This window comes from Rhinolophus hipposideros (assembly GCF_964194185.1).
Source record: "Rhinolophus hipposideros genome assembly, chromosome: 8".
Lineage (NCBI taxonomy): Eukaryota > Metazoa > Chordata > Mammalia > Chiroptera > Rhinolophidae > Rhinolophus > Rhinolophus hipposideros.
The window spans coordinates 86,752,691-86,766,492 of NC_138054.1; the positions used below are offsets into that span (position 1 = coordinate 86,752,691).

Sequence of the window (13,802 nt, forward strand, 5' to 3'; positions counted from 1 at the left end):
GTAGAGGGCAGACGGAGGGAAAGAGACATAAAGTGATATAAACAGAGAGAGAGATGGGGGTGAGGAGCGTGATGTCAAAAGCCACCCAGCAGGCCCAGCAGGACGCCCGGGGAGCTGCAGTGGCCCTCCTTACTCCTCAAGTTCCACCTTCCAGCTTTTCTAGCAGGCTCCAGCGCTGAGATCGCAGCCTTCTAGAAACACTGAATCTCAGTGCTGGTCTCCAGGGACTGCCCCATCTTGTCCTGCACTGATGCTGCTTCTCTTTTGCCAATATGGAGGTATAATAATTCCCCCAGAAAGGAAGGGCTTACAAAGAGCTATGGTCTGAAACACAGCTGCCTCCTCGTCCAGTGCCCACGCTGGGAAGCAAGGGCTCAACTCTCAATCCAGTCACTCATCTACCTGCTTCCCCAAGGTTCCTGAGTCCCCAGGGTCACACATCTTCCCTGCAAAGAGCTGACCCTAACTAAAGCAAGACACTCCTGGACTGGGCTCTCCTCTCCCTCCCAGGTGTTGGGGTGGCACTCAATAAAATAGGCCCTCAAAGAACAGAAGCCCACGATAACTGAAATTCACAAACCCGAAACTTTATCGCGCAGCCTTGGGCCACAACTGGATGAATGAGAACTACTCCCCTTCAGGGCAGATGGCAGCTCACTATGACACTGGTGATACTACCTGATACTGTCTTCCAGAGGAGAAAGGAAGATGATGCAGATAAAGAACTTTGCACAGTGTCTGACACAGACTCAATAAATGAATCCATTGTAAGGATTAGCCACAGTAGACTCTACTACACAAATTACAGAAACCCCACGCCTGCAAGTCTAAATTGTCAGCATATGTTCCTTCTTATGAAGACAATGACATGCTGCTCCCACTAACAATTCCGAACTCACCCATTTGTTTTGTTCATTTGTTCTACACCAATTCACAGGATCCCACCCAGATATCATTATGGAAATGTACAATCCAATGAGGACAGAAGTTTAACTGAAAGAAGACAGAATGCTGGCAAACACCCACTGATGTCCCCATCAACATGTATTACAAAGGCTCAAACGGCAGAAGTTGTGAGTACATTTCATTTTTTAAGTCTGTAACCCACTGATTTTATTGCTGCTGTCTCTGCTTAATTTTTAAAATTAAACATACTAGTTCATAGTTCAGTGGGTCCTAATCTTTGGGGGAAGAAGCCTTAAGACCCCTTGGAAAATCACCTACCACTTGAGGCTCCCATCCTCAGAAAGTCACAAATTGACTTAAACACAAAACATGGGGGCTCAGGGACCGCCTACGTTATTACAAAGTCGAGTGGTGAGTTCCTGTAATGCGTGTATCGATGGGAGTACTCCTGTGTGATCCCTGAAAACCGCCGAATCCGCAGCCTGCTCAATCAAAATGCTGCACAGATAATCAGGACATTTGTTTCCTTAACACTGGCATCATCGTCATCTTAATCAGTAACTTCCAAGAAAATGGCTCTTTCACTTTTATTTCCTCCTAATTTCACATGCAGAAGAATGTAAACTGACAAGATTTCCTTACCTGTCACATATTGCACTGAAACCGCTCCCACACAGTTCCTTTCAAGGCTGTCTGATAATTTAACATCTAAGAAAATGTATCCAAAATTCATCCAAAATGTCACCTGCCTAAAATTTGATTATAACAGTAAAGTAGAGCCATGAGTGGTTTGGACCATATCAGTGTAAGAGAAGAGCAGGAAGAAAATAGTAAACCATTTGGCAGCTGGCAAATAGAGAAACATGTCTACTTCTGCGCAGGCCGTGCAACAAATCAAATTCCGAGAGTTATCTAATCTACCAACCTATACAGCCAGCGGTGTCCTAGTTTGGGTAACTAGTGAAACAAGACAGCTTTTTAAAAAGCAGCAGGTGTCTAGCACCTGAGGCACAATCCAGTCCCGTGACATGTGTCCAGTCGCAGATCCAAAGCAGCTCTTCCCTCTTACCTAATATGCAATCTACTTCATTCACGTATGGATTTTAAAAGGATATGTTAGGTATTGATACTGTTCATTCTTTTCAAAATCTCAAAGTGCCATGGTAAGATAAAGGCCAGGCAGCGTTACCACAGAGCTAATTCTGCCAGTGCCCACCAATAACAATGGATTGAACCGAGGTCAGTGTGCCACACATGTTCCTATGAGGTTCTCGCTCAAGGCTCACAGCAACCCTGCAAGATAGGTCTTGTCCCCATTTTACAGACAGGTAAACTGATCAAAACACAGAGAGTAACCCGTCCAAAGTCACACTGCTACTAACTGGTGGAACTGGGATTTGAATCTGGCCTTGTAATTCCCAGGGTATGCGCCAGCATGCCACAATCAAGTCCACATAGGGTACAGCTCCCAGCACCAAAGGCAGAGCTGAGGCAGCAGTTTTCTCTACCCAACATACACACGTATTTCAGGCTCATTTTAAACAAGTTATCCCTTTGCAAAGTACTGATCAAGTTTATTTGATACAGAAACAATAGTGAAGCCCAAGCAGTATACTTCCACCCCATTAGTAAAAACTTTGGGTAGTTGTTTGTTTTTCACGTGCTTTAGTATAGAAATTGAAGTTGGAGTTGGGGTGAGGGGAGGTTACAACAATCGTTCACTATGAAAACAAAGTTTACCAATTCCACATACTTTTTGATACTTGTCCATGAGATTTAGAAGCCCTGTCTCTCTTAGCTAGGGTCAGAACTCACTAAGCATCATCTTTTCTTGATTCTATTTCTACTCTCTACAGCAACCATGACTTTAATTTACCTTGGCACACAGTGATTTATTTTCTAGCCTAAATTTATCATTTTGAAGGAATCAAAACTGCAAATAGATATTTATTCAACTTAACACTCAAATTTGATGTTGTTATGAAACATTCCTATGATCACACCTAGCAAGGAAAAGGTATTTCCTGTGATGATACATTTAGCAGCTAATAAAATTGAAAACAAGGAAATTTGGAATTTTAAGTCCCTGTTCAGAATTCCAACCAAGAGTGAGACTGTTGATAGTTATTCCTTTATATTATTTGTTTTGGATGCCAGTGAGAGGGAAACTGCAATTTCAACTCCAGTGTAAATCCTACCAAATTACAATATCTAATGTGTAAACAGAGAAGATTGTTCCATGTGGAAAAAATGAAAACTGCAGCTAACCAGCGGCACGTGCTGCCTGCAGCCTGAACCTGGTGGAGACGCACAGAAGACTCAGGTCCCCACTGGTGCCAAATACCACACTCACAGTGAAGGTGCCACCACAGAAAATGGGGGGGGGGGGGCAGGGGAGCCCTGGGTCCTCACAGGGACCTCAGACATTCTGAGTAAAACCAGCAGTCTCTTTATTCCATGGAAAAACAGCTTCTGACAACCTCATATGTTAAAAACAAAAAATACAGCCAACAGGACCAGAAAGGCATATTCTACCCCTCAAACTGGCAAGAGAATGACAACTGAACGGAAGAAGCCAAAGAACAAAAGGCATGGCAATCAGTTGCTGCCCAGTCTAAACTGCACTGCAACTTCAGACACCGCACATAATTTGGTTTAGGGGTTCTAAACACGGGTGAACAAACCAGTTTGCCTTCATTTTTGTGGCATGTGATGTCTTAGGAAACCTACAAAAGACTGCATCAAAAGTTAGGATTCTAAGTACAAGAAAAAAGACTTTATCACTATAGATTTAACAGAAATAAAGGAGGGGAGGATTTTAACCTGTTGTATTGACTGCTTTTCTTTTTAACCAAAGCAAAGACAATCCTCTGCAACTATACATAACTGGCAACACACAGCTAATTCATTAAGAGTGAAATTAGGTTTTGCTCATTCAGACACTGATTAAACCAATAAAAACATAAAAGTGATAAAGTTTTGAAAGTATCAAATTAGCAAGGATTTTAGATATCATAATGTTATTTTAGAAATTAGTATTTTTATACACCACACATACAATTTAGACCACATCTCTTGCTTCTGAAATCATTCAAATATTCTTTGTGTATTAAAAATATATTAATACAGTACTTTTAAAATAACTATACAACATTTACCAGATTAAACTTCCATCAAAAATATTTTTAAATTTCAGGATCATAAACACAAAAACGAGAAGAGTAAATGGCTACAATAATGTTTCCGAACACTGAAAATTTTCTAGTCTCTTACCCATAATCCCTCAGGACTTTTTTTCCTTAATACATGCACCAAGTTTTAACCTTTAAACAACGTTACTGCTTCCTAATTTTTAGAGAAAAGGGTAGAACAGAAAGGAAAATGCCCAAGAAATTTGAAAAATGAAAACAGATTACTACACAGCAGTTTTGACTAGCCGCCGACGTGTGTTTGAGACATGGGCGGGGGGGGGGGGGGGCGCTGATAGGGACTTACTAAATCTTAAAGGAACAACTGAATAAAGAACTCTCAGTAAAAGTTTCAGGTAGAAACTTTCACGTTTTGTTAAAAATTCAAGAAGTTCTGAAAATGTCATACACATATTCTGAAGACTTTACTGTGAGATAAATACAATGAAGAAATCAACCCCTGCCCCTCATTAGGAAAATTCAAGAGCACACATGGACAGGTTAGGGCAACTCCTTGTCGTTCTTGCTTCCTTTCATGCTTTTTCTCAGGAATGAGTCAAGCAGCTAGAATAGGAACAGCTTTATCAGCAAACAAAACCTCTTAAGAAGTACTGATTACTTCAAACAGTTCAAATGATTTCCTCGTAAAGGAAAAAGGAAAAAATAAAAAGCTATTCACCCCCTAGTGAGCATTTGACAAAACAAAACGAAACAAAAGCCCCTATCTTTTATTAGTGTCACGTCATAAGACAATGAAAGAAACTAACAACAAGCACGATTTCACCCAATTATATCCGCAAACAAATCAGAATTGTACTTGCCACTTCTAGAGTTAATTGTTAGTGTATGTTAATTAAAATATGTTCATGATCCATAATTCTCAGTTCAATGAAAACTTAAAAAATTCTATTCATTTCAGAAATTCTCAACATTTGGCCAGTCATTCTCAATAGACCAACACTGTGCAGAAGAGGAAGCTGACCATCACTGGCTTCTTGAAATCACCAGGAAGACCAAATGAGGGAGCTCTGTTACCTGGGACTCAACCCCCCGCCAGCAGCACTGCAGATTTCAAAAATAATATAAAACTTGCCATCAGCACTGCAGATTTCAAAAATAATATAAAACTTACGACAAAGCCCAAAAAGCCCAACCTGACAAACATGTTGTAAAAAGAACACTTAGACAACAGCTAGCAAGGGATAAAATGTAATCTGTTACTGTTGTTTTCGGTTTTTAGGTGTGTGTCCCCCGCTCCTTCCCCACCTACCAACTCCAAGTCAAGCAGTTGTTTCAATTCAGTTGTGGAGGGCGCAGCTCAGTGGCCCATGCAGCTCAGTGGCCCATGTGGGGATTGAACTGGCAACCTTATTGTTAACAAGTGGCAACCCTGTTGTTAAGAACACTGCGCTCTAATCAGCTGACCGCTCTAACCAGCTGACCGGCTGCCCCCATCTGTTAAGTGTTTTTAAAAATTGTTTATTTGAGGCGCTCAAAGGAAAATAATAAATCTATTCAATCCATAAACCCCTAAAGCAATAACGCAGGCATTAGTTCTCACCATAACTTAGCTTTCCAATACAAGACTTCGTTTAATCACACTGACTGCCTTATTATCTAGGATTAAAGTAAGTAGTGAAAACTTATCTTGGCTAATTGGCAAAACCTTGTAAAACACTGTCCTACTGAGAACATCACGAATCAAAACTGGATTTAGGCAAGGCGGAGCCAAGTAATTGAGTAGCTGGGTGAACGTGGGCAAACCACAGAACCCCTCGGAGCATGTTTCCTCCTCTTCAAAGGATGACAATGGTCACTGCTTGGCGGGGCCACTGGGGGGGTTAACAATGTTGTACAGAGGCTCCTCGACCTGCGATGGGGTCAGCTCCTGGGAAACCCACTGTAAATCGTCAGTATCTCAGTTCAGAATGCACTTAGCCTACCGAACGCCACAACGTGCCCTATCCAGTTCCTACGGAATGCGTTACCACTTTCACAGCGTCAGAAATCAAAGCATTTCAAGCCAGACCATTTGTACGTGGAACACCAAGCACAACGCTAGGCACTGGCCAGACGTGCTAAGGAAATGCGGAACTGCTGTCACGGTCACCGTCAACAGAAAGCAGAATTCCACACAAAATGACATGGTGTGCAGATAAATGTCAAATGTCCCTATCAAAATACATCATAATGAACACTTTCAACCAAGTACTCCTGTAATGTCTGACACTCGTTTAATCTGAGTGGTAAAAAAAGAAAAATGGCCGCTTTCAATGTTTATCTTTTTGAGTCTGAGAAACAACAGTGGTGTTTTCAAGTAACTCTTCCTTCTCCATGTCATTCAGCTTCCCTAAACGATGTCAACCAAGTACCAACATTAATAAAACCAAACTTTAGAACAACAGTCCTTGGCAGCACGTACAATACGAACAGACACAGCGTACTACGCTAGTCTACCTGACACTACAACTCGCCCCTCTCCACACAACCTTTACCTGAAAAGAAACGTCTATTCATTTTAACCTGCAAAATGGTGTTCTTGGAAGTGTTTATCCAGTTCCTCAGTTCTTTAGAGTCAACTCCAAATATAAAACTATGCTCTCCTCTCTGTAACTCACCTATGAACATTTAAGATCACATGTAATCGTTCATCTGTAAACATGAATGTCAAACTGCTCAGGAAATAGTTTTAAAAACAGTAATTAAATCTGTAATTTAGAAAAAGAATCTAGAATTCATATTTAAATAAAGCACAGCAAATTATTTCTTTATTTTCAAATCGCAACTGAATTTTTAAAAATGAACTAAACTATTCTGAACCCACCACAATAAGGGTCTTGTCATTTTTTCACTGTTTAGAAAACAATCATATTTTCACTGTTTAGAAAACATAATCATAATCAACCCTTTTCTCTGTATTAAGCAAGTCTCACCTTTCCACTTACACAGGGGCAGGAGAACCAGAACAACCACCTAAGTATAGTCAGAGCACAACATAGGAGCGTATTTCCAAATACACTCAATTATGATGTTTGAAGCAGTTATCAATCATGGCACATATTGGGATTTTTAAAATTTCATCCACTAAAATGAGTGAAAATTTTGCAAAATGCTTTGAAAATTTTCCATAAATCCGTATCATTTCCCTGTGAACAAGGTTATAACATAAGAATCAAAGGCACTAAACAAAAATAACGACCAGCTGATTTACCTAAATTTGCAGCAATTCAGTAGCAGAATTAAAAGTAAAAGAAATTCTGATTCCTGCCGTTGACACATATTAAAACTGTACTGAGCTTTCAAAAACGGACCACCCCAAAGGCAGAAGTGATAACTTGGCAGGCAGCCATCAGAGATGGGACACCCAGTGCTCAGCAGACACCCCTCAGCTACAAGGCAGCGAGAGCTACATTAGGGGACGAGGACACGCTCACTTGGGTCGACCGTGAGATGCCTGCAAGCCACAGAGCATTTAATGCTGAGGCCATATTTCCACAGAAACACTGCTACCTCCAACTGCCGCACGCCCTGCCCGCCAGGCACCCAGAAGGTTCAGGGCCCGTCTGCCATCATCCTCAGGCAGCACCGCTGGGCCTCCGCCCTTCCACTTTGGCCAAGGAGCCCGAAACAGCTGCCAGCTGCTACGGTAGGTGAGGAGATCAAACTCCACCTGTTTTCTGCATTTATTCAATGTCTTCTCTAATTTTAACTTTAAGTGGATCCAGTCTTGTCACTTCTACGCTGTTGCCCACAAGTAAAAGCGGACAAACAGCAGTGCGTTCTGTAGAGAAGAAGGCATGGGAATCCTGGGTTTGAGTTCTGACTTTTGCCGCTCATTGGCCATGAGCTTGGACCAGTGACCCGACCTCGCTAAGTTTCCACTCCCTCCTCCATGGAGGTCTGGACAGCACAGAGCAGAGGCTAAGCTCAGCACCCCTCGGCACCACCCCGGGCTCATTACTGTGTCCTGCTGCATCTGTTTCTACCTGTTGTCTAGAAGTGTCCTATGACCTCATGTCCCTGGCTTTCTTTCCCCACCTCACGCATTGCTCTTACCTTCTTCCCCTCCTCACCTGATTTCCCACAGGTCCTCTCCACTGCTCCACTTTGTGACCACAAAGGGCTCCTGCCCACCCCCTTCTTACCTTGGACCCCACACACTCGAACTAAAACACCCAGGGAGTCTGACCTGCACTGAGCTGCAATAAAACGGAGACGCTCTGCCCTGGATATTTTAGTCATCTCTCTAGTCTTCCCCACCAGTCAAGATGCTAAGTTCAATGCCTGGTGGAAAAGGGGCCCCTATGTCCATGTGCAGAATTGTTTCGCAATTCAAAAACACTCCTGTGAGTTTCTAGGTGGCCCTCACTATGCACCAACCCAGCAATAAACTTCCCCAAATGCTAACAGCAACATCCAAATGCTCCCTCTTCCAGGAGCTCTCAGCCCCTAGAACTTGACGGGGTCCATCCCTGTGTCATTCACGTCACAGCCACTGAAAAGCCACCCCTGGCTACCACCTATGGTCAGCCATACTTCTCTCGCTCTCATGACAAGACCTATCTTGTTCATATTGTTGGCCGGTCGTCCCCTCGCTCTCTAGAATGTCAGCTCCGCGAAAGCAGGAACTTTGGTGGCTGGAGTTCTCTGCTGTAACCGCAGCCCCTAGAATACTGTCTGACATAGACATAGCAGATACTAGTTAGGTAACTGGGTGGGGCCGGAGGGAAAGACCATCCACGGCCGCCACGGCTCTGACCTGCTCCCAGTCCCAAGGCCGCTCTGCGCTCTGCAACACGCCATCCTGCCATCCAGTCTAAGTAAAGAGTCCCCAGCCATTCCCGCCGAGTTCCCTTTTCCTTCTCTCAATGCCAACAGGCCTTTAGTTCAGCACTTCATTTTTTAAAACTCCTCAGACCAAGAGATTTTGCGTGTGGATCTCTTACCTCCCTAAAGCTTATAAATTTCTACAGGCTTTGTCACCTTTGGAGAGGAATTTCAAACAGGTACAATGTCAAAACAATTGAGTGCTCGTCACAGTACCAAGGTTTTTTTTATTGAAATGATTTTGATTGTAGACACAGATGAAATATTGCCTTTTTAAGCTGATTTATGATTTAACTGCTCTGTAGTGACTAAAAGTCACCTAGACAAATACTATAAACTAGTGGATACTCTCAGGAACCGTTTATAAAGTTTTTATAAAGGATTATCTGAACCTGCTAAGTGACCTTAAGGAATGGAAGGGTGCTCTTTATCATTCATTACTGGTTTTCTTACAAACTTTCTGTCTTCTTTACTCTCCAGCTCTCAGCTACTAAACTACTTGCTGCTATAAATAACTCTTCTCTCCTTCTAATTTGCTGTGAACAGGAATGTCAATAGGTCAGAACTAGGCCTACAATAAGGGCCAATGGCCAGAGTGAGGCCCCGCCATGGAAGGGGCCTCTGATTCTGATGCTGATTCTGAGCTTCTGATCCTGAGCTTCGGCAGGAGCTCTATAAGCACGACTGACGAAATGAGTCACAAACTTAGTAGTTCCTCTGCAAGAAACATGTACATGGCTGTCAGCCACATTCCGTCGGTGGCACTAACAGGTACATACCACGGACTCATACAGTACAGAGCTGTTCCTTTTCTCTATCACTTGACAGCAACCCCGTGAGGTTAGGCTGTACAAGGACCACCCCACGTTTTGACACCCTCTTTTAAAGCTGTGGAAACTGTGCCCCAGAAAGGCGACACGACTTGCCCAGTCACCTGGTAAAAAAAACAGGGGTTCCGTGTTTTTCATTCCTTCCACTAAGCCCACTAAGCCCGTCTGTATCAAGCTACTGTTGTTTCTTGTGGCGGAAAGAACCTCAGGTAAAGCTCGAATGTAGCCAAGAGGGCAGGGCACCAACACGTTGTGCTATTCTATGTTTGAAAAGAACATCTGCCCAGTCATTTTTATAGCTAACAAACGAAATCAAGCTCTCGTTTCTCACACTGACAAATAAGGGACAGAGGTGGAGAAGGTGGCCAATACTTCCAAATTCGACCCTTCTACTTTACTTGAGAGTATAATCTTTCTATGGTTTGAAGTAAAATAACCTGAACCACCCTACTGAAAACCCTCCCTTTCTCTCTACCTGAAAAGTTTAATCTGTCCCATCCACAAACTTCTCACGTTCAACCTCATGGACTGGTTGGACATGTAAGAAGCTGCTGGACATGTAAGAAGTCCGGCTAATTGCAAAACTGAGAATCCAACATTCTAGTTCAAAACGCCCAATGTGTGCACATCTTGGCCCATGGCAAAACGGCATGCTCCCTGATCAGAGACAATATGAACTGTGTTCTCACGGCACTGTGTTCCCTTCCCTTCACTACAGGTTTGTGTGCGTCTTTGTTTGCCAATCAACGAATATTTATTGAGGGCCTATTCTATGCCAACCCTCTAGGTGCTGATCACAACTTACTGATTTAATGTTTGTCTCCAGACCACAGGCGCCATGAGAAGAGTTACTGCTTCTTTTTCGCTCCCCATCGCGCTGTACAACCTAGCAGAGTGCCTGGCACATGGCAGGAGCTTAAGGAACATTAGTGGAATAAATGAGAGACAGACAGAGAGGGAGAGAGAAGGGGCCACTTTGTATGTGAAGGAATCGGGCTTTTCACTGCCCAGAATCCACCCGCCATCCGATGAACTCTAAAAGGCACCACATGCAAGGCACAGCTGTAGGCTCAGCAGCTGTCATGCAAAGGAGCCGGGGCCCAGAACTAGGAAGAATTCAGCCCTTTGTTTCTCTCTGCCGGCCTCGTAACTGAAATAGGCCTGCTGTCAATCTACCTGTCGGCTACATGTCCTCAACATCTGGGTTTCAGAAACACTAAGTTAACATTGCTACTGAATGAAATTTATGTTGATTGACTCCCTGACATCACTGCCTGAAAGAGTATTTACATGTCTGAGGTCACACATGAGACCTAAATAGAACCGAGTTAATATGAACAGTGCTTCATTTCAGGTCTTTGCAAGCTATAAATTAGCTTTCATGGAGTATTTAATTTAAAAACCAAAAAGGTTTGACTCATTATTTAAAGTCTCCAAACTTTAGGTCATAAAGTTCAAACAGGACTCTTTACCAGTAAGCTGCTGGAAACAGACTAAGTTCCAAGAGTTAGCCTCATGTAAGTATTTTAATTAAAACCTAAGATTCAGTGGGTTCTACGCTGCCCAGAGTAGTTATAAAAATAATTATAGGATAATAAGAAATATGAACTACTCAATGACATAAAAAACCAGCAATCTGGGTTTAAAAATAAAGATATGTAAGTTCATGTATCACTGATAAAATAAAAGGTTCATTTTCAGTTTTTCACTCCAAATCCAACTAAATGAATAATTTTTAAAAAAGGATAAAATGAAAAAGCAAAAAGTAATAAAATGTTCTAAACATGCACGCCAAACAGAAAAGCTTTAAAGTTTCCACTAAGCTACGAATGTATTTAATATTATATTTTATTATATATATTAATAATACTAATGAGTTAGTTATGCTGAGTCGCAGAGTAAAGGTTTCCCCTTCTCCCCAAACTCCAGCCCCTGCAAATCACAACTTACCTGGAAAGGCCGGTGACATTAGTTATAAATAAAAAGAACGCTACATAAAGGAGAAAGTTGCATTATGTGAAGAGTTTGCAAACAATTATGCATTAAGTCTAATGTCAACAAAATCTCAATAGTCACTTAACACAGTAAAACAAAACAAAACAAAACAAAACCACCTGGAAATTTTTTAGACCCTGATCACCTGATTTAGGATCAAAGTATTTAATGACCTAAAACAGTCACCAAATCACGTTCAACGACCAGAGAACACGTATTTCATAAAAGGCCCACAGACTGTCCCTTGGATGAGTTGGCGGCGTCTGCATCACACTGTGAAACACACAGAACGCGTCACAGGAAAACCAGAAGCCTTCTTGCCTCCACTTGTAAATATTACTTGCACATTTCCCCGAAATCAGGTTTCCGTCACGATCTCGTTTACAACAGGACCTCCACCAACCAGTCTGCAGCGTTCCGAGTAAAGGGCAGACTGTGCGGCCACATGGACACCAACACTGAGCGAGGCCCGAGGCGGGCAAAGGCCAAGTCCCGTGTTACTAGGGGGACACCGCCCTGGCTGTACGCTCGCTGGGCTTCGCAGAAGGTTCACGGGTCCCATTAAAACCCTCCGTTTCAAGACCTCCCAACGACGCGTCCGGCGCCAGCTGTTTTCCTACCCGGAAATCATGCCCTCCCCCTTGTAAGTGTGACTCCGCCGTCTTCACCTTGGTTTGAAAACGTGATGAAACAAAACTGGAGTCGAGTCAAAAGTGACAAACAGCACAGTCGTCCACTTCCATTTTGTGAATGGCCCCATTTCGGGAAGATGGGCTGCGCTCAGACCTTCCACCGCCCCTGGAGAGTGTCGCAATCCCGCGTGGATGGGGCGGGGCGGGGCGGGGCGGGAGCGCGGCCCGTCCGTCCCTCCGTCCGTCCGTCCGTCCGTCCGTCCGTCCGAGCGCAGCGCGGGCCCGGCGCCCAGGGCGCGGAGTGACCCCCCGGGCCCGGCCGGTCTGCCCCCGGGAGGCGAGCTCCGCCGCCGCCGCGCGTCCGGCCCTCCCCGCACAGTCCCGGGTGGGCCCGAGGCCACTGAAGCTGCCAGAGCGGAACATGTCACCCTCGGAACACATTACATGACGCGCCCACTGGCAAACAGCACGAAAAGCGAAGACGGTGCCGGGCGTGCACGGCCCGGGAGCCCGGCTGCTGCGCCCGCCCGCACGCCCAGCGGGTCTTGGCGTCCGCCGAGGGAAGTGACAACCAGCCCGCGGGCGGCGCTGGGGTCCGCGCACTTGTCCGCGCCCGGATTCCCGGCCCCAAGTTAGACACGCGCCCGAGCGGCGTCCGCGCCGTGATTCAGCAGCGCCCGGGGGGAGGGGGCGGGGGGGCCGGAGCGCGGCCGGCGGCCGGGCCGGAAAAGGTCACCGAGAGCCACGGGCTCCGCCCGGGCGCGGATCCCAGGTGGCGGGGGAGCGGGCACCGCGGGCTCCTACCTTTCCTGCTTTTTGGGGAGCTCCGCTTGCTCCGGGCGCTGGCTCGCTCTTCCTCAATCGCAGCTGCTATCTCGGGGTTGTCTTCCCCATTGTACCAGACCAGCAGCTCCTCGCCCGGTGCGATTGGCTGCGGGGAGAGAAGAGACAGGAGCCGAGCCAATCAGAGCGGCGGTTGTTGGCGCGCGGGGGCGGGGTGGCGAGACGGAGGCCAGCCCGGCAGGAAGGGCTCCGAAACGCTCTGCGGCTGCGGGCCGGGCGGCTGCGGGAAGGGACCCTCTGCTGGAGGGAGGACCTCACTTCCCTCCCGCCTCCCGTCCCGGGGGTCCGCCTGGCCACTGTGGACCTGACTCACTCCAAACTGCCCCAGGCGGCCGAATCTTAGTGTGCAAAGCCCCACGACTACCCAGGCAGAAGGAAAAATTAAACACGAAACCACTTTGCCCACAAAATCTAGCTGATGAGAAATTTAAAGGACATTAGAAAGAACCGGCGGTTTGGAAAGCACTGCTGAAAACGTAACGGCCAGTGCACGGTTCAGACGCCAAGAGCACGTCAGCACGAGGAGCAAGAGCTACGCGCCTCCCACCTGTACAAGCCGCCGCTAAGCGCGAAGGGGACGC

At 45.3% G+C, this 13,802-nt stretch overlaps 1 protein-coding gene across 3 annotated transcripts in view; it reads right to left on the bottom strand.

Annotated features, from left to right (window-relative positions):
* PRDM2 (PR/SET domain 2) overlaps positions 1–13,802 on the bottom strand; it is a 114,336-nt gene that overhangs the window by 52,462 nt on the left and 48,072 nt on the right. For all 3 annotated transcript variants that reach the window (XM_081057089.1, XM_081057092.1, XM_081057090.1), the window contains exon 6: positions 13,183–13,309. In XM_081057089.1, the coding sequence (XP_080913215.1) occupies positions 13,183–13,309 (127 nt within the window). The remainder of the gene's footprint in view (positions 1–13,182; positions 13,310–13,802) is intronic.